This window comes from Manis pentadactyla, chromosome 11 (genome assembly GCF_030020395.1).
Source record: "Manis pentadactyla isolate mManPen7 chromosome 11, mManPen7.hap1, whole genome shotgun sequence".
In the NCBI taxonomy this organism is placed as follows: domain Eukaryota; kingdom Metazoa; phylum Chordata; class Mammalia; order Pholidota; family Manidae; genus Manis; species Manis pentadactyla.
The window spans coordinates 1,034,468-1,058,096 of NC_080029.1; the positions used below are offsets into that span (position 1 = coordinate 1,034,468).

The 23,629-nt window shown below is 66.8% G+C and overlaps 1 protein-coding gene across 6 annotated transcripts; it reads left to right on the forward strand.

The window, feature by feature from the left end:
• Positions 1-488: 488 nt before the first annotated feature.
• On the forward strand, positions 489-23,356 carry JAG2 (jagged canonical Notch ligand 2). 6 transcript variants are annotated; one of them, XM_057488063.1, is made up of 26 exons: positions 489-625; positions 828-1,169; positions 7,949-8,006; positions 9,904-10,155; positions 10,456-10,516; positions 13,530-13,660; positions 13,775-13,894; positions 14,085-14,198; positions 14,469-14,582; positions 14,727-14,840; positions 14,927-14,973; positions 15,060-15,230; positions 16,007-16,157; positions 16,263-16,415; positions 16,492-16,605; positions 16,795-16,908; positions 16,985-17,098; positions 17,218-17,334; positions 17,779-17,806; positions 17,895-17,980; positions 18,500-18,613; positions 18,703-18,818; positions 19,246-19,494; positions 20,184-20,315; positions 21,542-21,698; positions 23,136-23,356. In XM_057488063.1, exons 1-26 carry the CDS (start codon positions 560-562, stop codon positions 23,216-23,218), a joined length of 3,318 nt encoding a protein of 1,105 aa, XP_057344046.1. In that variant the 5' UTR covers positions 489-559; the 3' UTR covers positions 23,219-23,356. The 6 variants fall into 6 exon arrangements, with proteins under 6 accessions (XP_057344046.1, XP_036738103.2, XP_036738101.2 ...); XM_036882206.2 differs by having other exon boundaries at positions 490-625; positions 21,972-23,356; XM_036882208.2 differs by lacking the exon at positions 23,136-23,356 and having other exon boundaries at positions 21,394-21,608.
• Positions 23,357-23,629: the final 273 nt, after the last annotated feature.

Genomic DNA, 23,629 nt, shown 5'->3' on the forward strand with positions numbered 1-23,629 from the left:
CGGGCGAGGGGAGGCCGCTTGGCGGCGCCGGTCCCAGCCAGCCGGGCTTGACCAAGGCATGAGCGCAGCGCCCGCCCCCGGGTGTCTGGAGAAGCGCGCGCCGGGCCGGGCGCGGGCAAGAGCGCCCTCCGCCGCCTTTAAAGCCGGGCGCCCCTGGACCCCCTCCGGCCCCACCCCGCAGCTCGGCCCCGCCCTCTCATGCATATGCAGGTGCGCGGGTGACGAATGGGCGAGCGAGCTGTCAGTCTCGTCCCGAACTTGTTGGCTGCGGGCGCCGGGAGCGCGGGCGCACAGAGCCGAGGCCAGGACCTGCCGCCGCCGCCGCCGCCGGCAGGGAGGGAGGGAGGCAGGGAGCCAGGACCGAGCGCGGCCGCCTGCGAGTCCGAGCAGCCGCCGCCGCCCCTGCGCGCCCGCCGCCCCGGCCTGCGCCCGGGCCCGCATCGCCGCCCCACCCCAGCCGCAGCCGCCGCCGCCGCCGCCGCTGCCGCTCGGAGAGCGGGCGGGCGGGCGGGCTCTGGGAGGCCGGGGCGCGGGCCCGGCGGCAGGCGGGTGGGCGGCGATGCGGGCGCGGGCCCGGGGGCGCCTACCCCGGCGGCTTCTGCTGCTTCTGGCGTTCTGCGTGCAGGTGAGCGGGGTCGGGGCGCAGACGGGGCGCACCGGGCCGCCCCTCGGGGCCGCGGCACCGCCTACGGGCGCCGCCGTCCGGAGCCCTCGAGGCTGCGCGCCGCGCCGGGGGCTGGATGGGGGCGGGGCGGTCCCGCGCCCCGGCCCCCGACCCCCGACCCCAGCCCGTGCCTGCGCGTGCTCTCGTCCTGCCTTATTTTTAGGCGGCATGGCCCATGGGCTATTTCGAGCTGCAGCTGAGCGCGCTGCGGAACGCGAACGGGGAGCTGCTGAGCGGCGCCTGCTGTGACGGCGACGGCCGGACGACGCGCGCGGGGGGCTGCGGCCACGACGAGTGCGACACGTATGTGCGCGTGTGCCTCAAGGAGTACCAGGCCAAGGTGACGCCCACGGGGCCCTGCAGCTACGGCCACGGCGCCACGCCCGTGCTGGGCGGCAACTCCTTCTACCTGCCCCCGGCGGGCGACCGGGCCCGGGCGCGGGCCCGTGCTGGTGGCTACCAGGACCCGGGTCTCGTCGTCATACCCTTCCAGTTCGCCTGGCCGGTACGTGCACTCTTCCCCACCCGCTGCGCCCCGTCTTTCCCCTCCCCCGGGGCGCGGCCGCCGCCCCGCCCGTCGCCCCTCCAGCACCTGCGGCCCGGGGCGTGCGTGCGGGTCGCGCGCACCAGGACAGGGCGGGGCCGGCAGGGGGCGGCTCGCGGAGGGCGGGGTAGGGCGCGTGCTCCGTGGGTCCCTGTCCGCGCCCGGCCACGTGGGCGCGCGGGGGTCGCGGCAGGCGCGGGGCGGGGCGGCTGCGGCGTGTGCCTGCGTCGCCTTGCGCGTGTCTGTATGGGGGGAGGCGCGGCGAGGCGCCCCGGGCTCGGGCAGGCCGCGGAGGCATGTGCGCCGCGCGTGCTGGGGCCGGTCTGGGGCAGGTCCTGGCGGAGCCGCCCCGGGCCCGCAGCCAGCCTGCGCCCGCCCTTCTGTTTCCTGGTTGCCCAGGGGTGGGGGTGGGGGCGCCTCGGCCGGCGCCGGGGGACCTAGGCCCGGTGGGGCCTAGTGCGTGTGTCTTGGCAGCACCCTGTGCTGCTGGCCCAGGTCCCCTGAGGAAGAGTGACAGGCCCTGGTGCCAGGACCCTTTTTTCCTACTGTCCGTTTGTTCTTTTTGGGGAGGGGGCTCGGGCCTGGGCTTGGGGAGCGGTGTGGCCATGCCCTGGGCATGGCTGGTGTGTCTGTACCCGGCTCTGCAGAGCGGGCAGCAAGGGGGCCTCCTGGTGCCTGGTGTGGCTGGCTTTTTGAGGCAGGGCCTGGTGCTACGTGCGCACTCCGGCCTCCAAGCTGCAAGACTAGAACTGGCTGGGGAAGGAATGAGAGGACCTGGTGAGGGGGACTCTGGTGTGCAGGAATCTGCCAGGGACAGCTCTGGGGGGCCATAGAGGGGCTGGAGCAGCATGTCAGGGTGTGACCAAGGGCCCGATATTTGGATGGAGGGCTGTTGGCTGTACCAGCCAGAGAGAGGCATCAGGGGTGCATCCACCTGGTTCCCTGGTCTTGAGAGAGACTGGGGGCTGAGGTCAGGCTAGCTAGGGTGCGGCCAGTAGGGTTTACTCCGTGGGGTTCTGAGCCCTGTGTTGGCGTCTTCTAAGCGTCGTAGACAAGGTGGTCTTGCCCGCCTGCTATCCCGTCCTCGCTCTCTCGTGAGCTTCCAGCCCTGTAAGGAGTCTGACTCAGGCTCTCTGGCCACTGTCCCCTCTGGCCACAGCCTGCCCCTGTGTGTTTGGCTAGTCCCTGGGGTCTCCCTTGACTGCTGGGCCTTGGGTAGAGAGAGTGTCCCTGGGATGGGAAAGGCAGGGGCAGGCATGGGAGAGCCTGGGGCGGCTGCGGTCAGCCCAGCCTCCTCGCCCCCACAGCAGCACAGCGGCAGGTCTGAGCAGGGCCCGCAGCCTGTCATCCGCACTTGGGCACGAGCCAGCGCGGCTCTGAATTCGCTACCTGAGGATGTGTGTTCTCTTGAGTTGGCAGCAGTGGGCGTGGGGGCAGGGAGGCCCTGGAGGAACGTGGTGGGCCAGCGCATGTCTCCTGTGGCTCTCAGCCCCAGCATCCAGCCAGCCGTGGGCCAAGCGGCAGGCCTGTGCCACCCTTGGGAGCCCTGGGGTCCAGGCACCGGGTCTCTGGCCTGGCTCACCTTCTCCCAGCTAGTTGCCTCAGATGCCACAGGAGGGGCTAGGTGGCCGTCCCCCAGGTGGGGTCGGGCTGTGGGGTGGCTGCTCCCCTCCCTGCCGGCAGTGCATCCCAGCTGGCAGGCGTGTAGCCAGTGTTGGTGATGCCAGGGCCCTGGCATTTCCGCTCGGCCGGCAGCAGCCCGCGGCCACACTGCCTGGGTCTGCTGCAAGCCCAGCTTCGTCCGCTGAGCTGGAGCGCGCCTGGAATGGAGTTTGGGCCTCAGTCGAGGGGTGGGGCAGGTGCTCTTGGGCTTCCTGGAGGAGGAGGTGTGAGGAAGGCTTGAAGGTGCCCAGGTAGAAGAGCTGGTTCCTGTGGGAGGGTGCGCACAGCCACAGTCCTGCTCCCAGCCCTGGGCCCCTGCAGAAGGGATTGGGAACTAGTTGGCCCATGCCTCTTTACCCCTTCTAGTAAGCCTTGGCCAGCCTTGAACCAGTCCCCAGGCCACTGCTGGTACCCCAGGCCTGGTTGGGTGGCCCTCTGCACCCTGACCTGGTCCCACAGACTGGGGTCTCTGTGCCCTCTGTGCCCTCTGGTTCTAGGTCGGTGGCAGGCCCAGGTTCATGGATATGGGAAGGTTGGATATGGGAGACCTGTCAGGTGGCCGCCTGGGTGTGGGGGTCACCCCTCCACTCCACCCCACAGATGCTCCGCTGTTTCCTGCTGGCCCCCCAGCAAGTCATTAACACGCTATTGGCCCCAGTGCCTGGCTTAGCTGCTGGGATGGAGGTCACAGTGGGTCGTGTGCGTGCTTGTGCATGTACTCGGTGTGGCTGGTGGGCATTGGAGGGTTGGGAGGGGCCTGGTGGGTGGTGGGCTCCGGGGCTGGTTGGTGGAGGCAGTGTGGCAGCCAAGGCCCCGTCTTGAGTGAGGGGCCGGCAGGAGGCCCCTGCCTTGCCACCCGGCCCACATTCTGGTGGCTAGAACCCCAGGACCCTGCCTACAAGCTAAAATCTCCCCTGGCGTGTGCCCTGTGGATTTGGGGGGGCTGCTGTGTACAGCGTATGCACGCACGTGCTGGAGGCGTGCCTGGGGCCGACTCTGTTTCCGACAGCTTGGCCAACCTGAGATCCTGGCCACAGCAAGTTCCGGGGCTTGGCTTTCCTGCCCAGTGGTGTGCTGGCGTGGCCCCAGCGGGGTGCAGGGCTGCAGGGCTCAGGCGCACGGAAGTCCCCAGCTTGGGTCCCAGCCTGTTTAGTCTCCTGTCTCCCCGACTGGTGCTCCACAGAAGGATGGAGTTCCTGGGGGCTGTGGTATGCTTACGGGGTCTGTATAGACAGGGCCATGGGCACCCAAAGGGGGTCTGGCAGGATGTCAGCACCAGGCCTTGTGCTCCTACACCCAGCTGCCATGGGGGCTTAGCCATGAGAGTCCCCGGCCCAAGGCGGACCAGGCTGGGGCCTGTGCCAGGGCACCTGAGCTGCCCTTGATGGTGGGAGGCCCATCCTCCCTGGGCTCCATGCCACCCCCACCCAGGGGCCCTGACCCCTACCCTGTCCCACTCCTGGAGCTGTGTCCTTCCCACACCTTCCAGAGGGGGCCAGGAGTCCTGCTTGAATGGGGCTTGGCAGGCTGTGCCCCATTTTGTGCCCAGTCCCCTGGATGTGTCGGGGGTCTTGTTAGAGACTTTGGTACAGGGGCAGCAGGGTGGGGACCTTGGGAGGGCAGCACCAGTCAGTGGAGGGTTTGGAAGCGGGCCAAGGGCTTTGTCCCTGAGTCCCGGGGGGCGGGCCGGGGAGAAAGGCTGAAGTGCCAGGAAGGGGTGGCTGGACGGCAGGAGCGGCTCTCGGCCTGAGGCTGCTCTGCAGCATCTGGGCAGGGCTGGGGCAGGCTGCCGGGGGAGGTCGGCCGGTGCCTGACCTGAGGTGACAAGCGCCTCTAGTGCCTGAGCCCGAGCCAGGGTCCCCGTGCTCGGTGGGGAGGGGCAGGGGGGTGCACCCAGCCCTGGCTGGTCGCCGGTGCAGAGTGTGGGCCTCTGAGGTCTGCATGGGCGGACCTGCGGTCTCTCCTCTCGCCACTGTCCTGAAGTCCTGTGCCTGGGGGCGGCGGCCCCTCCATGTCTCCTGGATGACAAGGCGGTGGGCGCCAGGGCCTCTTCAGGGCTCAGGTTTCAGGAAATATATCTGTCTTAGAGCTTTGGTGCTGGCATGTGGGATGCTGCGGAAAAGGAACCAGGCTGGAGCCATGGCCCTGGGCTGTGGTCTGGGGGACTGTGCCTGCCTGGCCTGGGGTGCTCTGAGCCGTGGGGTGCCCTGGGCTGTGAGGTGTGGTAGGTCGGTCCCACGTCTGCTGTGTCGCTTTTAGGTCTCTGGGCTGCTGACCTGTGCCCCTGCCCAGGGGTCAGATGAAGGGTTCGGACTTGGTGTTGGGGTTTGGCCAGGGAGGAGGCAAGGGGTGGTTAGGCTGTGGGTCTGCCTGTGCAGCACAGGTGTCTGAGAAGAGGTGTGATTCGGCCTTCGGAGACTAAGGCTGGGCAGGCGGGTGGCCCAGCTGGGGAGGACGAACCAGGGTTCCTCTGCCTGCTTGCTGGGGAACCCACCCCTCACGGTTCTTGCCCATCCCTGGGATGACAGGGTGCCCTCTGAAGCCCCAGCCCAAGCCTGTTGCCTCCCTTGTCCTATAGGGGTTTGGAGTGGGACACCCTGTCTTGGCGTATGGCGCACAAGGCAGGAAGCACAGGGATGAGAGGTCGCCCCCTGATGAGGGGACACAGTCCTGAAGGCCAGCCCGGGGGAGGGGAGGAGGCTGGGGGCCCAGCTCTGGGGGAGGTGTGGATGCCGCCCCGCCCGCCAGCTCAGGTTCTTTCTGGATGACATCCTGTCGTCCAGGTATAGGGAGCCCAGCTGGCGAGCGGTGGGGCCCTTGCAGGTGGGCGGGCGGGCACACGTCCCTGTGGGAGCCCGTAACTGGAGCCGTGGGCTCTGGCGAAGGTGGCAGTAACCCTACCTGACTGGCTGGCATGAGGTTTCCTGGGATCTGGGAGGAGCTCTCTGATCACCCAAACGGAGCCAGGTGTGGGGAGGTGGGTCCTGTGGGGCGGTGGGCGCCTGGCCTGCTGGGGGCCTCGGACTGCAGTGCTGGTCGTAGGCCAGCCCTGGCCCTGCCCTCTTGTGCTCAGCACCCTGCCAGCCCCCGGTTCCTGAGTGTGCCTGCCCTCAAAGCCTGTCTCCTCCAGCACCGGGAGCCACTGCCAACGCCCCGGTGGTCTCGAGCCCCGCCGAGCCCCAGCAGCCTCTTTACTGAGCACCGGTGCCAGAGTCAGCCTGGAGTCTGTGGCCCTGTGCCATCTGAGACCAGCACCTCTGTTCCCGTGTCCCTGTTCTTCCGTCCCTTTGGGCCTGCCGGCTCCTGCTCAGGGTGCTTCCTGCCTTGCTGGGCAGCCTCAGTCCCAGCATCTCCCTGTCCAGGGCCTGCCTGCCCCCTTCTAGAATAGCACCCTGCCCCAGAGTCCCACTGACTCGTTCTGCCAAGGCCAAGTGGTGGTCACCAGCAGGAGAGGCATGCCGGGTGCCTGCTGGAAGGGAGGGCCGAATGCATGTGCAGGCGACGCTTGGGAAGGAGCCACGTCACCAGTAGTGGCAAGGACACGGCTGGCCTGCGGGTGGTACTGTAGGCAGTGGGACGGAGCTGCCTGTCAGAGGCTCAGGGCAGGGTGGGCAGGCATGAGGAGGACAGGAGCCCCAGGAGCCCTGAGAGAGCTCTGCGTGGCGGGGGGATGCAGCTGGGCCTGGGGTCATAGGGGCCCCTGTGCGTGGGCATGCAGGGGCCCCAGTGGCTGCAGGTGCCCTTGGAGGAGATGGGCAGCCTGGGCACGGACTGCTGGCCTGGCAGGGGACAAGGCTGATGCAGGCAAACGGGTTCAGGACTCAAGAGGTGGGACTGAGAGCCGGGTGGCAGCCCCCGCAGGCAGGGAGTTCTAGAGGGGTGGGGGCTGGCTCCCCTGCTCCACCTGTGCCCCTGCATGGGAACGAGGTCTTGTGGGTCATCCTGGCGGGTCTGGGCGGCAGGGGTGCTGGCCTGGGGCTGAGAGCAGGGGCAGCAGTGCAGGTGAGGCTCAGGAAGCTGAAGGTGGGCAGGCCCTGGGACCCGAGGCTGTCTTGGTAGAGGGGCCGGAAGAGGAAAGACGGTTGGAGGCATGGGGTGGGGTGAGGAGGGGGCCCCAGCAGGAGGCCTCAGGGTGGTGGGATGGCCCAGGGTGGGGGTCCTCGGCCTTCGGAGGGGGAAGCCTTGGTTTTATGGCAGTCTGGGAGATGGGGGCACCGGGACTGGTTGAGTCTGGCCTCCCCACCGTGGGGCCGCACCTGGGATGGGAAACTGCAGGTCTGTGGGCCTCCAGCCTCGGGTGGCACCAGGACCTGGTGAGGGTGGTCAGCATGTCCACAGTCTGAGGAGGGGTGGGGGTGTGGGGATGGGGCGAGTAGTGGGGCTGGGAAGGTCACAGAGGGTCCTGGGCAGGGAGGTGCTGGCCGTGGGGGGTGAAGATCGTGCCTGTGAGGGCGAGGGCAGGGATGCACAGTGGCACAGGGCCAGGCCTGGGCACGAGGGCCCTGTGGTCCTGGGAGTAGGCGGGAGTGGCGACCACAGCAGAGGCAGTGCATGCACGGCCTCCATTTCCCCATCTGTGGCAAGGGCCCCTCCTGCCCCATCCCTGTCCTCAGGACGAGGCTCATGTGTTGTGTACTGCACACTGGCCGCGTCCAGGGGTAGCGCCCAGGCTTGGCCTGTCAGGCCCTGGTGGGGCCTGGTGGAGGGCCTGGGGGTGGCGACCGTGTCCCTCAGGCGGACCTCATGCTCGTTGCCGTGGGTCCGGCCCCAGTGAGGCACCAAGGGCCACTCCCACTGGGCACTCCCCGGTCCCGGGGGACACCCCCCATGGCCTTCCCAGCTGCACCGACCCTCTGCCTGGGCCGCTCTTCTCCCTGTGCTGAGCGGAGCTGGTGGGGCTGGCCAGCCGTGTGCCACTCAGGCTCAGGAGCCTTTTGACTGTGGGGGCAGCCTCTCTCTCCTGAGTGGGTCATTTTGGGGTTTGCTGAGGAGGTGTGGCCTCAGCCGGGGCTGGGGCAGGGCAGGCTGGCTGTAGTGGGTGGGGCCTGTGCACCTGACCGGCCCTCCCATGTCCACAGCGCTCCTTTACCCTCATCGTGGAGGCCTGGGACTGGGACAACAGCTCCACTCCGGATGGTAAGTCAGCCTGGGCCGGGGGGCAGGGGGCTGGGGGCCGGGGTGGGCCGACTGCCGACCTGCAGACTCCTCAGCCACAGGAATGCGTGTGGCCGGGAAAGCTGCTTCTACCCTGAGGGTCTGTGTGCTGTTCCCTCTTTGCCCTGGCTGCCAGGAAGCTCTGCCACGTTTGTAATTTGCAGAGCTGTGCATGTGTGTCCTCTCCGTCTCAGCCTCTTTTGTGTGGTTCTCCCAGTGGGCACGTTCTTCAGGGGCTGTGTCAGTGGCAGAGTGGAGCAGGGCACCCCCACGAGGCTCTCTGGCTTCGTGACTCTTTCTCTGCCCATCTGTCCTGGAGTGTGGGGTTCCGTGACCATCTCCCCAAGGCTCACCTGCTGGCTAGCCACAAGCATGGGGGTGTCTGTGGGGCCCTATGGCAGTAGGGCAGACAGGTCTTCAGGGGGCCAGTGGGGAGAGCATTGCAGGCAGCAGACACAGCATGTGCAAAGGCCCTGAGGTAGGAAGAAGCCAACAAGTTACGGGGTAGCATGGGGCCTGAGGGTCATGTGGTTCACAAGGTCAAGGCGGCCAGGGTCAGCTCATGCAGGCCTTGTGGGCCACCGTGAGGACACCGGCTTCTTAGATGTGGGACTGCTCAGGCTGCTGTGTGGCCAGGATGGAAAGCAGTATGAACCAGGTGGCGGTCAGGAGCGCTCGTACCAGGGGCTGCCTGGAGGTAGGGGCACGGGGTTTGCTGATGGGCGGGACATAGTGAGAGAGTAGGGTCTCCTCACAGATGGTGAGGGGTCAGCAGGACGGACAGGTTGATTCAAGGGCGATGCCACATGGACAGTTGGCTGCCGAGTCAGGCCAAGTTCTGGCTCTCACTAGTGACCATGTTGGGGAGATTGGCTGGGCTAGGAGTGGCGGGCAGTGGGGATGGGGTGGGCATGGGCTTGGGTTGCCCCGGATGGGGGTGTTTTGGGATGAGGGTGGCAATGCGACGGGTCAGTCAGGCGCCTGGACAAGGATGGGCCTGGGGGGACATGGGGTGCGAGGCCCTGCTGGGAGAGGCCAGCAGGGCGCAGTCCCCAGGCCGCTGCTCCTACAGAGGACAGGCAGGGTGTGTGGGAAAGCCCGGGTTGGTACGGAAGCAGAGGGCAAGGCCCCTCCGACCCGGGGCCCATGACTGCCTGCGCAGGGCGCGCCCCACTGTGCAGTGTTCCCACTGGCAGTGACAGCTGGCTGTTGGACTCTGGATTGGTGCATGTCTCCAGGGGGGGTTGAGAGGTTTTGTTTTTTTTGTTTTTTATTTTATGCTAATTTTTTTTTTGTATCATTAATGTACAATCACATGAGCAACATTGTGGGTACTAGATTCCCCCCATTCTCAAGTCCCCACCACACACCCCAGTACAGTCACTGTCCATCAGCGTAGCAAGGTGCTGTGGAGTCAGTACTTTTCTGAGAGAAGGCTTGTTCTGTGACAGGGAGGCAGGGAGGCTGTGCGGGTTGCTGGGAGCGACCCCCTGGGGAGGGAGAGGCACGGGTGAGGGGCACGCACGGTTCTGAGGGGGGCACCGGTGTAGGAGCAGGGCTGTCTGCTAGGGGCAGGTGGGGGATGTAGGGTTCGCAGCCCCGCAGCAGCTAGGCCACCCCTGGGAGCTCCTCACGGGGGCACCCCCAGCCCCCCCAGTGCAGCCCCGCCCGGCCCCTGGCATTTGGGTGGGGAGTAGAAGGCCTCTCAGCCCTGTGCCCCTGCAGCAGCCTGGCCAGTGGGGCCGCCATCCTGGGCACGGCAGCTTTTCTCCACCCGCCGCCCCGCTGCGCGAGCTGGCAAAGTTGCCCTGCGTCCTGGGCCTGGGCTTGCCCCCCGAGGGCGGGGCCCCGGCCGGGCTGACTCTGCCGCCTCCCCAAGAGGAGCTGCTGATTGAGCGGGTGTCGCACGCGGGCATGATCAACCCCGAGGACCGCTGGAAGAGTCTGCACTTCAGTGGCCACGTGGCGCACCTGGAGCTGCAGATCCGCGTGCGCTGTGACGAGAACTACTACAGCGCCACCTGCAACAAGTTCTGCCGGCCGCGCAACGACTTCTTTGGCCACTATGCCTGTGATCACTATGGCAACAAGGCCTGCATGGACGGCTGGATGGGCAAGGAGTGCAAAGAGGGTGAGCAGCCCCGGGGCTGTGCGGAGGCCATGGGGGGCTGTGCGGGGGCACCGGGGTGCCACATGGAGGGGCCAAAGGGGGCCATGCAGGGTCCAAAGGGGGCTGTGCAGAGGGGCCACAGGGGGTTGTACAAGGGTACCAAGGGGCTGTGCGGAGGGCCATGTGGGGCTGTGCAGGGTTACTGGGGGGCCATGCAGAGGGCCATGAGCACCATGTGGAGGGCTGTGGGGGCAGTGGGCAGGCCTGGCTGGAGGCCCACGCGCGGTTGGCTGCAGCGCTCTCTCTCTGGCCCTTGTGCAGCCGTGTGTAAACAGGGATGTAACCTGCTCCACGGGGGATGTGCTGTGCCTGGGGAGTGCAGGTGAGTGCTAGCCGCCTGCCCCTCCTGTGCCCTCTGTGCCCACGCGCTCCCTCAACAGAGGTCAGTTGGGTGCCTCCTGTGTGTGATGCGCTCCGTGGCTGTTGGGGACATGTGCTGGACAAGGGATAGGGCCCTGCTCCTGTGCAGCATAGAATTAGCGCAGGGGAGACGCTGGCCTTGAATCTGGGTGTGCCTGATGGTGACAGCCCCACACACACAGTGTGGAAGGGGACCAGGAAGGGCCAGGGCCTCTTTAGGTAACATGGAGCAGTCAGGCTGGGGGCGGGAGCCTGGAGGCTGAGAGCTGCCCGGGGACAGGCTAAGGGATGCCCAAGCACAGGAGGGGCCCGGAAGGCCCTGAGGACACGGCGGCTTGTGCTCAGGGGCAGGGAGAGAAGGGCCGGCAAGTATGGGGTGGGACCTGGGAAAGAAGAGGGGCCGCGGGGGGTTTCAGAGCCAGAGGGATAGATGCCCCAGGGCAGCAGCTTGGGTGAAGAGCTGGGTGGAGGGCCGAGGGTGAGGGACGGCCTGGGGGGAGGTGGGGGGCAGCTGGGTCCTGCAGACATCCTGGGGTAGATTTGACGTAGAGCTGAGAGGAGGAGCCGGCGGTCAGGAAGGACCCCAAGCATTCTTGCTTGGCCTCAGGTGGAGTGGGCACAAGTAGGGCAAGGTAGATGGTGCTGGAGGGTGAGGTCTACGCGCAGCCCCGGGACACATGGTGAAGTGGGGGAGTTATGGCAAGGTGCCTGGCTGGTGACACACGTGCGGGGCCTGTGGCATGTAGGCTATGTGTAAAGCCCCAGATGGAGAAGAGGAGAGGTCAGGGAGCCAGTGCTAGCCTCCTGCTGGCAAAGGTGTGAGAGGGTGAGAAGCTGGCAGAGGCTGCCTGCAAGAGTCAAGCGGGGAATCGGGAGATGACACAGGGAGGTCTGGGTTCGTGGCGGGACCAAGAGACTGATGCTCAGCCCAGCCTCTGGTCTCCCTGATCACAAGACCCCCCAGGGGGTGGGTCTGCATTCTCGGGCCTCTTTTAGACGGGGACACTGAACACAAGCCACTTCCCCAGGCCACACGGTGTTGACCGTGGACAGGAGAACTAGGTTGGCACCCGGCTGGGGTGGGAGCCGGGAAGGGAGGTCTGGTGACCCTGTGCGTGTGCGGCAGTGGCTTTGGCCTGGAGGTGGCGTGAGCAGTCAGGGCAGGGAGGCAGGGCAGGCGGCCCAGGGTCGGTGGGTGGGGGCTGGCAGCCCCAGCAACCATATCCGGGGTGGGAGGGGTGTTGTGGGGCTGGCTCTCAGCCCAGATGGGACAGGACCTTATCTTGCAGCCGTGCACTCTGACTTGTGTGATGGGTGTGAGCCTGGGGACAGGGCAGGCACAGGTCCGAGGGTAGCTAGCGCAGCGGAGCCGGCCCCTTGTGCAGTGCACAACCTTGATGCTGAGCCAGGGGCCCTTGGTGGCTGGCAACCAAGCAGCTGAGGTAGGAAGGAGGTAGAAGAGGAGCCTGTCTTTTTCCCCACCTTCCCCCTGCTGGTGTGGGCCGTGCAGGAAGACAAGGGGCAGGGCTCCCTGGGACAGAGGTCTGTAGGGTAGGGGGAGCATAGGTGAATCCCTACCCATCCCTGTGGGTGAGGCCCAGCTGCTGCTGCGGCTCAGGGCTCAGGTTTCAGAGCAGGACACCCCCACCGGATACCACGGAGATGGCCATGCCTTCCTGCCGCCTCCTCCCTGGGCTTCTGGAGCCACAGGCCAGGGAAGCTGGGGAGGTGGGGGCCTAGTGGGGGCTGCCCCACCCAGAACTGAGCACACACCCTGGGGACCATGGGGTTTGGGCTCCCAGCTCGCCCATGCGTGACACAAGGCATGTCACCACCCTGTCCTGAGACTGTCTTTGCACACCACCCGGAGGAATTCTGGGTGGGGGTGCGTGGCCACGCCAGCACCGACCTCCCTGTACAAACAGGGCTGGATGGTGGAGCCCCTTCTCATCAGCCCCAGTGTCCCCATCCATGCCTGCTGAGCCAGCCAGGGTCCCTTCTGAATGACTGCAGGGCTTGGTGGTCCAGGAGGGGACTGGGGCCTCATCCTTTTACAAAAATAAATTCTCATGGTGGGTGCTGGCCAGGAGGCACCTTGGCCTGGCTGTCAGTCCTGTCCTGCAGGACCTCTGAGTTCTAGGAAGGAGGCTCTTGGGGTCCCATTCAGGGCCAGAGGGTAGCCTGCAGCGTGCTGGGTGTCAGCTGCAGGAAGATGGGCCCTGTCCCCTGATGGCAGTGTCCCTGAGTCAGGCTGTGTTCCAAGCTCTTGGAAAGTGGCCACACCTGGGATGGACTTTCACTGATGTCCTGGGCACCCTTTCTGCCCCAGCCACCTGGCCCACCATTTGGGACAAGGCTAGGTCTTGGGATTGTGGCCTTGAAGCCAAGAGGCCTCTCTATAGGCCACTTGCCAGGGAGTGTCTGACTCTTCCTGGAGGGTCAGGAAATGCCCTGAGTCTGGCCTCTCACAGGGCTGGCCTGGTGCAGCCGATGGGCCTTGATGTCCCCATCTTGATGGGGCTTTGTTGGGAGAGAGGAGTTACTGCCCTGGAGTTCCAGGTGAGGTCACATGCTGCCCGGGCCATGCAGCTGGGGCTGGGCCACGAGCCCTGTCCTGTTGTCCCTGCTGGCCTGCGTTGGTAGCAGCTGGTGCATCCGAGCTCACACTGTCATTCCTGGGGTCCCGGCAGGGCCTTCCTTCCCTGGCGCCTGCTCTTGGGGCCCTGCTCAGGGGTGAGTCCCGAAATAGCTCCGGGAGGAGTGGCTGGACAGCTGCGGCTGGCCATCCAAGGCCAGTGGCCGGGAAGTGCCCGTGACCCCCACCTGGCCCAGGGCCTGCTCCAGTTCAAAGCTGAGGCCGCCAGCCCTGCGGGTGGCCCACGTGACTGTATCTGTGTCCCCGAGCTACCCTGGCGGCAGCCACAGCTCCGGGGTCTCCCTCACCACCGGGCCGCCCGCCCCTCGGCCCTCCCCAGGTGCAGCTACGGCTGGCAGGGGCGGTTCTGTGATGAGTGTGTCCCATACCCCGGCTGTGTGCACGGCAGCTGCGTGGAGCCCTGGCAGTGCAACTGTGAGACCAATTGGGGCGGCCTGCTCTGCAACAAAGGTAGTGGCAGCATGAGCGGGTGGCTCCGCTGAGGGCTGCCGTCTCTGGGAAGATGGGGTGCGGGGTGAGGGACGGGGGAGGGCCTGCCCCCTGAGCACCCGCCCTTGCCCCCAGACCTGAATTACTGTGGCAGCCACCACCCTTGCACCAATGGGGGCACGTGCATCAACGCTGAGCCCGACCAGTACCACTGTGCCTGCCCTGACGGCTACTCGGGCAAGAACTGTGAGCAGGGTATGTGGGGGCCAGCCACTGGCTCCAGGCTGCTTCCTGGGGACCCTGGCTGGGCCCCATCTCTCTAGCCTCCTTGTGCAGTGGGCACCCCCTGTCTTTGGGCTTTGGGGGCCTGGGGAGAAGCACTCAGAAAAAGGCAGGGGGCCTGGGCCACCATGCCCACCGCCCCTGCCTCTGGTCCCCAATGCAGCTGAGCATGCCTGTGCCTCCAACCCATGTGCCAATGGGGGCTCATGCCATGAGGTGCCCTCCGGATTTGAATGCCACTGCCCATCTGGCTGGAGTGGGCCCACTTGTGCACTGGGTGAGTGCCCTCTCGAGCATAGGGGTGCTCCTGCCTGGCCTCTGAGGGGGTCTTGAGGGTGGGGGTGGGGTGGCGGTATGGGGATGGGGGCAGTGCGGTTGTCTGCACATACAGTTGTGGATCCAGGGGTCAGAGGAGCAACAGGAAGACCTAAGCATGTGGCCCCCCCTCACCGCTCAGCCTCCCGTCCCCAAGGGGCCCCACCTCTCCTGGGGACCTGCCTCCCTGCATGGCCCACCACCCCATGCCAGTCCCTCTGTCCCTCTGCAGACATCGACGAGTGTGCCTCCAACCCGTGTGCAGCAGGGGGCACCTGCGTGGATCAGGTGGACGGCTTTGAGTGCATCTGCCCCCAGCAGTGGGTGGGGGCCACCTGCCAGCTGGGTGAGGGCCCCGAGGGGTGTGCCTGTGCATGGACTGTGCGCTCTGCATGCGGCGGCTGCTGCTGGCACTGTGGGGCTGTGGTGCTGGGTGTGGGGGAAATGGGGCCAGAGCCCCAAGCCCCATCACCCCTTGTCTCCTCTGCAGACGCCAATGAGTGTGAAGGGAAGCCGTGCCTTAATGCTTTTTCTTGCAAAAACCTGATTGGTGGCTATTACTGTGATTGCATCCCGGGCTGGAAGGGCGCCAACTGCCACATCAGTCAGTACGGGTGGGTGGGCAGGTGGCCGGTGGGCGGGGCCGGGGCACCCAGGACTCTGCCCATGACCCCGCCCCTCTGTCCCCAGACATCAATGACTGCCGCGGGCAATGTCAGCACGGTGGCACCTGCAAGGTGAGGCGTGGCCGGCCACCTTGCCCTGCACGTGTGTGGGAGGGGCTGCGGGGCTGCGCGAGGCTCACCTGCCCTGCCTGCCCCAGGATCTGGTGAACGGCTACCAGTGCCAGTGCCCACGGGGCTTCAGCGGCCGGCACTGCGAGCTAGAGCTGGACGAGTGTGCCAGCAGCCCCTGCCGCAGCGGCCTCTGCGAGGACCTGGCCACAGGCTTCCGCTGCCACTGTCCCAAGGGCTTCTCGGGGCCACTGTGTGAGGTGAGGCCCGCGGGCACGCCACCTGCACTTGATGCTCTGGCCGTTGCCCAGCACGCTGTCATTCCCCAGGCCACTCACGTGGCCGGGAGGGACTGCTGAGGGGCTTGGCCCTCCGGTATCCTGGGTCAGTTCTAGACCAGGCCCCAGGGTCCCAGCAAGCCCTCCTGGTGGGCAGGTGTCTTATCTGTCTGCCCGCCACTGGGACTGGAGGTCACGGGGCCCAGAGGACAGAGTATGGGGGCAGCCTCACAGGGGGGCCCTGGAGTGGGTTGGGGCGCCGAGAGCGAGGCTGCTGCAAGTAGTGGTTGGGTCTGAGGAGGGGTGTGGTGTGCTGTCTGGGCAATTCCTGCCCGGCTCCCCTCTGCCCTGCCCTGGCCCTGCAGTGGGGAGTCGTGGGCTGCAGGGATGCGTGGGCCCAGCGCGACCTGGCCTGGGGCCATGGAGCCTGCTGATGGTGCTTTTGGGAAGGGGCACAGATGGGGCTCCAGCCGCCATCGTGGTTGGGTAGCGGTCAGGCGCTGGCCTCCCTGCCACTGGGAGGGGCGAAGGCCGGATGCCGCCTGGGCAGGCAGAGGAAGCGGGCTGCCCTGGAGGCACAGGCAGCGGGTGGGGTCCGGCGGCCACAGGTGTTTCCGTCCAGCTGTCGGTCCTGGACAGTCTGGTGCGGGCGGGCCTTCACGCTCTGGCCGCAGAGGCCCGGTATCCAGGCTGAGCGGGGCTGGGGGCTCGGGGAGCACCGGGGAAGCCGGGCCTCACGGGTGCCCCCCGCCCTGCAGGTGGACGTCGACTTCTGCGAGCCAAGCCCATGCCGGAACGGCGCCCGCTGCTACAACCTGGAAGACGACTATTACTGCGCCTGCCCCGACCACATGGGCGGCAAGAACTGCTCGGTGCCGCGGGAGCCGTGCCTGGGCGGGGCCTGCAGAGGTGGGGGCGGGGCCGCAGGGCGGGGAGGCGGGGGCGGGGGCAGGAAGTGGGGCGGGGCCTTGGCCTGCCGGGCCCCCGCAGGCCGACCCGTCCCGTGTACTTAAGTGATCGACAGCTGCGGGTTGGATGCCGGGCCCCGTGCGGCGGGCGCCACCGCCTCCGGAGTGTGCGGCCCGCACGGGCGCTGCGTCAGCCAGCCTGGGGGCAACTTCTCCTGCGTTTGCGACAGCGGCTTCATGGGCACCTACTGCCACGAGAGTGAGTGGCGTGGGCAGGGCACGGGCGGGGGCCGGCGGCCACCGGCTGGGGACCGGCTCACCTCCGCCTCCCGCAGACATCGACGACTGCGTGGGCCAGCCGTGCCGCAACGGGGGCACGTGCATCGACGAGGTGGACGCCTTCCGCTGCTTCTGCCCCAGCGGCTGGGAGGGCGAGCTCTGCGACACCAGTGAGTGGGCGCCGCGGCTGCACACCGTCCGGGCACGCCAGCGCCCGCAGCCAGCTGTGCCGGGTGCCCGCCGCTGCGGTGGGCCTGGGCCTGCCGGGTGCCTCTCTCCCGGGCCCAGCCGCAGTGCCTTCTCCCTGGGAAGCCCTACCTGAGCGCCGTGCCCCCGCTGACCGGCGTCCTCACCCCCAGATCCCAACGACTGCCTTCCCGATCCCTGCCACAGCCGCGGCCGCTGCTACGACCTGGTCAGCGACTTCTACTGTGCATGTGATGATGGGTGGAAGGGCAAGACTTGCCACTCACGTGAGTGCCCGCCACCCGGGCGTGGGGGGCTGCCTGCAGCTCTGGGGGTGCCCACTGAGCAGCCGTGTGCCCGCAGGCGAGTTCCAGTGCGACGCCTACACCTGCAGCAACGGCGGCACTTGCTATGACAGCGGAGACACCTTCCGCTGCGCCTGCCCCCCGGGCTGGAAGGGCAGCACCTGCAACGTGGGTGAGCGAACCCGGCCCCCGCCGCGCCGCCCCTCTCGGCCGGCTTTGGGCCCTGCTGCGTGGAGGCCCTGGGTCTGCCCAGGACCACGTGGAAAGGCCCCCTTTGTCCCCTCCGTACAGCCAACAACAGCGGCTGCCTGCCCAACCCCTGTGCTAACGGGGGCACCTGTGTGGGCAGCGGGGACTCGTTCTCGTGCATCTGCCGCGACGGCTGGGAGGGCCGCACCTGCACACATAGTGAGCTCGTGGGGCAGGGGCCTGTGGTGGGGGGCACAGGGAATTGGGGCCCGTGCAGTGGGGCCTGCTGCTCCCCCGTCTCCCTAGCCCTATGTCTTGCGTGTGCCTGCCCAGCAAAGCCTAGTGTACCCTGAGACCTGTCATGCCATGCCAACTTGGCAGCTTCACCTCCCGTCCACCCCGTGTGTTCCAGCCTCTTGATCTCCTACCCGCCACCCACCCAGCAACCCAGGTTCCCACTCATGCGCCCCCCCCCTCAACAGTACCAGCTGAGGGCGTACCCCAGGCTAGGTCCCTTTGTGACTGCCCAGCCATCTTCTCCTGGAGCGCCCCCTGCCCCCAGCCCCTCAGGGCAGGCTGGTGTGGCAGGTGCCCCGGGCCTGGTGCAGAGGGGTGCTGGGCAGGGGGCTCCCTGCTGACTTTCCTCTCTCCCCTCAAACGCAGACACCAACGACTGCAACCCCCTGCCCTGGTGAGTGAGTGACTGCCTGGTGGCTGGCTGAGCTCGGGGTGGCGTGGCCCGCTGTAGGGCCCCGCTGATGCGCCCCCCCTCCCTGCAGCTACAACGGTGGCATCTGCGTAGATGGTGTCAACTGGTTCCGCTGCGAGTGCGCCCCTGGCTTTGCGGGTCCCGACTGCCGCATCAGTGAGGAGCTTGGGGCAGCTGGTCAGGCGGGGCCGTGGGGTCCCGCCCTGGGAGCGCCTTCCCGCCCAGCCCGGGTGCCAGGAGTTGGGGGCCATCCGTGGCCACGTAACCTGAAGGAGGGGCCGCCACAGTAGTTTCTGCCTCTTTCCAAGTCTGTTTCCCTCCTCGTCTGATGGTCGGCTGGTGGTAACTCTTTGCTCAGCCCTGCCCCACCAGCGGGGGACTGCTCCGTAAGGGGGTACACCCTTGTTTGGGCTGGGAGGTTTCTTCCCCAGAGCCCCCTGCCCACCCCTACCAGAGGAAGATGGAGAAGGCTGGAGAGTGGGTGCTCATCAAAGCCTCAGGCTAGTGGCAGTGGCAGGCCCAGCTCTGCGGCCCCACAGGGCAAACTGAAGCCCGAGCTGGCGGGGCCCCTCTTCCGACGTGCATGGCCTCCCCCTCCTGCCTCCAGCAGCCCTGGGCCCCTGGTGTGGGTGCTGGCCTCCTGGCTGCCCGCTGAGGCTGGCCACCTCCTCACAGACATTGATGAGTGCCAGTCCTCACCTTGTGCCTATGGGGCCACATGCGTGGATGAGATCGATGGCTACCGCTGCAGCTGCCCGCCGGGCCGGTCAGGCTTACGGTGCCAAGATGGTAGGTGGGGGCACTGCTCTCGGCGGTAGGGGCAGCACCCGGCCTCCTGGCCTGGCGCCCACTGCTGATGCGCACCTGCCTGCCCTCAGTGATGGTGTTCGGGAGGTCCTGCTGGTGGCGGGGTGTGCCCCTCCCTCACGGGAGCTCCTGGGTGGAGGACTGTAACAGCTGCCGCTGCGAAGACGGCCGACGGGACTGCAGCAAGGTGTGGGCCCTGGGAGTTCTTTCCTGGGGCTGGCGTCCTGGCGTCCCCGGCGAGGGGCCCCTGCCATCCATCCATAACCCTGAAACTCACCCTGTGAGGCCAGGGAGCTGGTGCTGGGGGAGGGTGGGCCACGCCCACCATTCATGCTCGGTGCCCTGGGGCGCCACCAGGCCCTTCTCCATGCAGTCAAGGAAGCTGACGCTGAGCCCTGCTTAGGCTCTTGAAACCTCTGGCCTGGGCCCTGCCCTTCTGGGGTCAGCCCTGCTCTGGTGGGGGTCCTTTCACTCTGGTAGCCCTGGGTGGTAGGGTAGAGCACAGCCTTGGGACTCGCTGACCCTGGCCTTTGCTCTGGACACGGTGCCTGTGTGCCTGTGGCCCTCACCTGCATGTACTCACACCTGTCCCTCCATGTGCGTGCCTGGCCTAGGTGTGGTGTGGGCAGAAGTCTTGCCTGCTGGCCGGCCGGCCCGACACCCTGAGTGTCCTGTGCCCACCTGGGCAGCACTGCCGGGAGGAGGCTCCAGGCCAGTGCCTGCAGCCTCCATGTGCGTCCTTGGGGGAGTGTGCTTCTGAGGAGCCCCTGCTGCCCAGCACCCCCTGCTCTCCAGGCTCCAGCTACCTGGACAATAACTGCGCGCGCCTCACCTTGCACTTCGACCGCGACCAAGTGCCCCAGGTGAGCGGTCCTGGTGGGCGGCTGCGCGATTCTCATCAGGGCCCTGACACTGCCATCCTTTCTGGGAGTGGCCACTCAGATGGCCTGACTGCTTGCAGCTGCCCAGGCCCCTCAGCCGTGGCTCAGCCTCTGTGAGGTCAGGGAAGCTCTGGTTGGTTGTCTGGCCACTGCTGGCGCCCGGCCTCACGGGGCCGGATGAGCAGGACTGGAGATCCCTGTGTGCCCTGTGGGTGGCAGGGTGGCAGGGAGGCAGGGAGCGGCAGGCTCCAGTCGTCCCAGGGGGCCTGGACTGAAGGTGGCCCCGCTCACTGTGGACACTGTGGCCTTCCGGGGGAAGCTGGAGCCCGCCTGCAGCCCTGTCCTTGTGTCCTCCTGGCCTGAACCTCCGTGTCCTGGAGGGAGGAGCTAGGAACCAGATGAGGCCCTGCCCTGACCCTTGGGCCTGCTTCTGCTGGGAACCAGGGACCGGGTGGGAGGGAGGGGCTGGTACCCCCCAGGGCCTGCCCAGCCTGCCTCGTGGGGGGCGGTACTGTATGGGAAGCCAGCTCCCTCCTGGGCCCCACATCCCCACTCCTTTCCCTGAGGTGGGCTGCAAGGTGTGTGCTGACACGTGCCTGTGGTGCCAGCTGAGGGATGGGTGGCCTCGAATCCTTGGCCCCAGGCCTCACACAACATCCGCCTCTGCCCAGGGCACCACTGTGGGCACCATCTGCTCAGGCATCCGGGCCCTGCCGGCCACAAGGGCGGTGGCTCGGGACCACCTGCTTGTGCTGCTGTGCGACCGGCCGTCCTCAGCGGCCAGTGCAGTGGAGGTGGCCATGGTGAGTATGGTGGGCAGGGTGGCTCCCTCGCCCGGCTCTGCCTGGCCAGTGTTCTGCTCTGTGCATGTTTCTGGGAGGTGCTGGGGGTGGAGGGCCTGGGCTGGACTGGCCCCAGGCTCTCGGGAAGACGGGGCGCTCGCTGACTCAGGAGTGCTCCCACTGCCTGGCTGGCGCCGGGTGCAGGCTGCAGAGGCAGCGTGGGCAGATGGCGGCTGGGACCCCAGACTAGGTTCGTGTTCCTGTCAGGTCTGGTGTCTGGGGCCCCGGATGGGGTTTCCTAGACCTGAGGGAGGCCCCTAGGCAACAGTAGGGATTGAGGTGCAGAAGCGGCACCCAGAAAAGGAGTGTGGCCAGGGGCCCCAATGGACAGTGATGGGTGTAAATGGAGGGCCCCTCGAGGGCAGGGACGGGGAGTGAGGAGGCCCCTGAGGTTGTGGGCCAAGGTTTGGGGCCATGGGGGGTGGCAGCCCTTACCCGGGACCCTGACCTGGGACCTTGGGGCTTGTTCGAGGATTGGGTGTGCCTGTCACTGAGGCCTCGGCCTGTTTGACTACATAGGGTGGGTGAGCATTGCAGCCTTGTCCTCACCTGTGCCGTGTCCCCCAGTGTCTGTGGTGGCGGGGCGCCTGGGATGTGTGGGCCAGACTTAGGCCCTGGCTGAGAGGGTGTCCCCAGGGCCCTGCTCCGGCCTTTGGTTGGGTATCAGGTGTGAACAGGGTCAGGTGAGTATGGGTAGGGAGAGGAGGGGAGAGGCTGGCAGGGCCGTTTCCCAGGCTGGCAGGGATGTTCCCCAGGCTGGCAGGGCTGTGCGGGCGGAGGCATGGGCTCGGGGTAGCTCCAGCTTTGGGGGCCGTGCTGGGTTCGTGGTGCCCTTGGGGGTGGGGTGGTCGGCTGGGCTGGAAGCCTCCCTGGAGAGCCTTCCCTGCCCCACATGCAAGGGAGTCAGTGGGAAGGGCAAGCCAGGCTGCGCCCACCTCCCCGTGAACCAGCCAGTTGGGGGCGTCCCCGCTGCCGCAGGAAGCCTCGGGGTCTGCCAGCCCCGCCCCCCGCCTGCAGCCACCTGTGTCCCTCTTTGCAGCCGGCCCGGAGCCGCTGACCTGGCCGGGAGCGTTGGTGTTCCGCAGGGCTGCGCGCTGGTCAGGCCCGCCGTCCTGGCGCCCGCCGTGGGTGTGGGCTCGGGCCGCGGATGTGGGCGGACAGCCCCTCAGCACTGTCCTCTGCCGCAGTCCTTCAGCCCCTCGCGGGACCCACCCGACGGCAGCCTGATCCAGGGCGCAGCACACGCCATTGTGGCCGCCATCACCCAGCGGGGAAACAGCTCGCTGCTGCTGGCCATCACTGAGGTCAAGGTGGAGACGGTCGTTGTGGGTGGCGCCTCTGCAGGTGAGCAGGGTCAGGGGCCCCCTGGGCCACAGCAGCAGGCAGGAATCCTCAGGCACTCGCTGCCCGGGGGTTGGGCTGGGGCTGTGGATGTAGCCGCCCGGCCCCCGGAGCAGAACGCCTGCTGCCCCACTGGCATGGAGTCCCAGCTCCACGCGCCCCGGTCCCAGCCCTGCCTCCCAGCCCCTACCCCGGGCCCCTCCCCACAAGCCAGGAGCCAAAGGAGGTCCTGGGACTGGGTGTGCACCTGGCAGTCCCCTCCCCGCCCCGCCCCAGGTCTGCTGGTGCCTGTGCTGTGCGGCGTGTTCAGTGTGCTGTGCCTGGCATGTGCGGTTGTCTGTGTGTGGTGGACCCGCAAGCGCAGGAAAGAGCGGGAAAGGAGCCGGCTGCCGCGGGAGGAGAGCGTCAACAACCAGTGGGCCCCCCTCAACGCCATCCGCAATCCCATTGGGCTGGGCGGCAGCCACAAGGACACGCTCTACCAGTGCAAGGACTTCACGCCGCCACTGTGCAGGGCTGGCGAGGCGCTGCCCGGGCCAGCGGGCCGCAGGGAGGACGAGGAGGACGAGGAGCCTGGCCGTGGGGAGAGCGATGTCCCAGAGGCTGAGAAGTTTCTGTCACACACATTCACCAAAGACCCTGGCTGCCCACCTGGGAGGCTGGCCCGCTGGGCCTCGGGCCCCAAAGTGGACAACCGTGCTGTCAGGAGTGTCAGCGACAAGCACTGCCTGGGCAAGGAGTAGGGCCACCGGGCTGGGACCCAGGACCCCGTGCTGGGCGCAACCCACCCACCAGACATAGGAGGCTGAGGCTGTGTGCATAGTTTCTTTATTTTGTATAAAAAAACCCACCAAAACCCAAAAACAAATGTTTATTTTCTATGTTTCTTTATCCTGTATAAATTATTTGATGACTGTCAGGCGGAGAACAATGGAGCATTCTCAGATAGTTGCTATTTTTGTAATGTTCCCGTGTGTCGCACTTGCTGAGCAGCAGGAGAGATCCAAGGGTGTCTGTGCCCCTGAATGGCTTGACGTTTGTCCCCAGAGGTGGCGCACTGTTTACAGAATCTTCCTTTTTATTCCTCAGTTGGGGTTCTCAGTGGCTCCAGGCCAAAGAGCCAGTGGGACCCGTGGTCAGGTCCATGGCGATGGTGGGACCCGTGGCTGTCAGTGGGCCCACCCGTGGCGTTGGTGGGACCCGTGGCCGTTTGGCATGGCCCGTGGTATTGGACCTGTGGCTGTTGGTGTGTCCTGAAGCTGTTGGTGGGACCTTAGTGATGGGCGTGGCCTGTGGCTGTCGGTGGCACCTGTGGCTGTCAGTGGGCTTGAAGTTGTTGCGGGGACGTGGTTGGCGTGGCCTGAGGCTGTGGGCAGACCTGGTGGCTCGCCGGCCCTGCCTGCCCCCGTGCTTTGGAGGTCTCCCCACTTGTGCTTTCAGAAGTGCCCTTTCTGCCTGCTCTGTGCCCGGGAGGGCGGCGGTTGCTGAAGCCTGAGACAAGTGCCTTCACACAGACCCCCTAGCAGCTGTCAGCATTTGCCTGCGGCCCACCTGCTGGCTGGCCACCCCTCCTCGTGAAAGTGCATTTTTGTAAATATGTACATATTAAATGAATCACTCTGTATATTTGGTTTAATAACTTAAAGGTTTTGGCCTCTGTGGTTCTTCTGTGCTGTTCCTTTGTCATTAGAGTGGAGCCGGGGCGTGGCCTCTGCTGGCGAGGCGGGGGGGGCAGGGAGGCTGGGGCAGGGGGCTTGCAGGTGGCAGTAGTGGTGAGGTGGTCCTGTTGTCCTCAGGGCTCCATGGGCAGCAGGGGCCAGGGGCACGCTGGTGCCCTGTGTTGTTGGTGTGGGCTCGGTGGAAGTTTCTCTGGAGATGGGGGAGGAGGTGCTTTGCATCTGCCGCCTCCTAAAAACAGCTAAAACTAGCTTTGT

Bases quoted from the DNA above. Each gene is read 5' to 3' on its own strand.
- JAG2 (XM_036882204.2), top strand. From the start codon at position 560: ATGCGGGCGCGGGCCCGGGGGCGCCTACCCCGGCGGCTTCTGCTGCTT. The intron at 14,841-14,926 runs GTCAGTACGGGT...CTCTGTCCCCAG, and splicing joins GGGCGCCAACTGCCACATCA to ACATCAATGACTGCCGCGGG. The intron at 17,807-17,894 runs GTGAGTGAGTGA...CCCTCCCTGCAG, and splicing joins GACTGCAACCCCCTGCCCTG to CTACAACGGTGGCATCTGCG.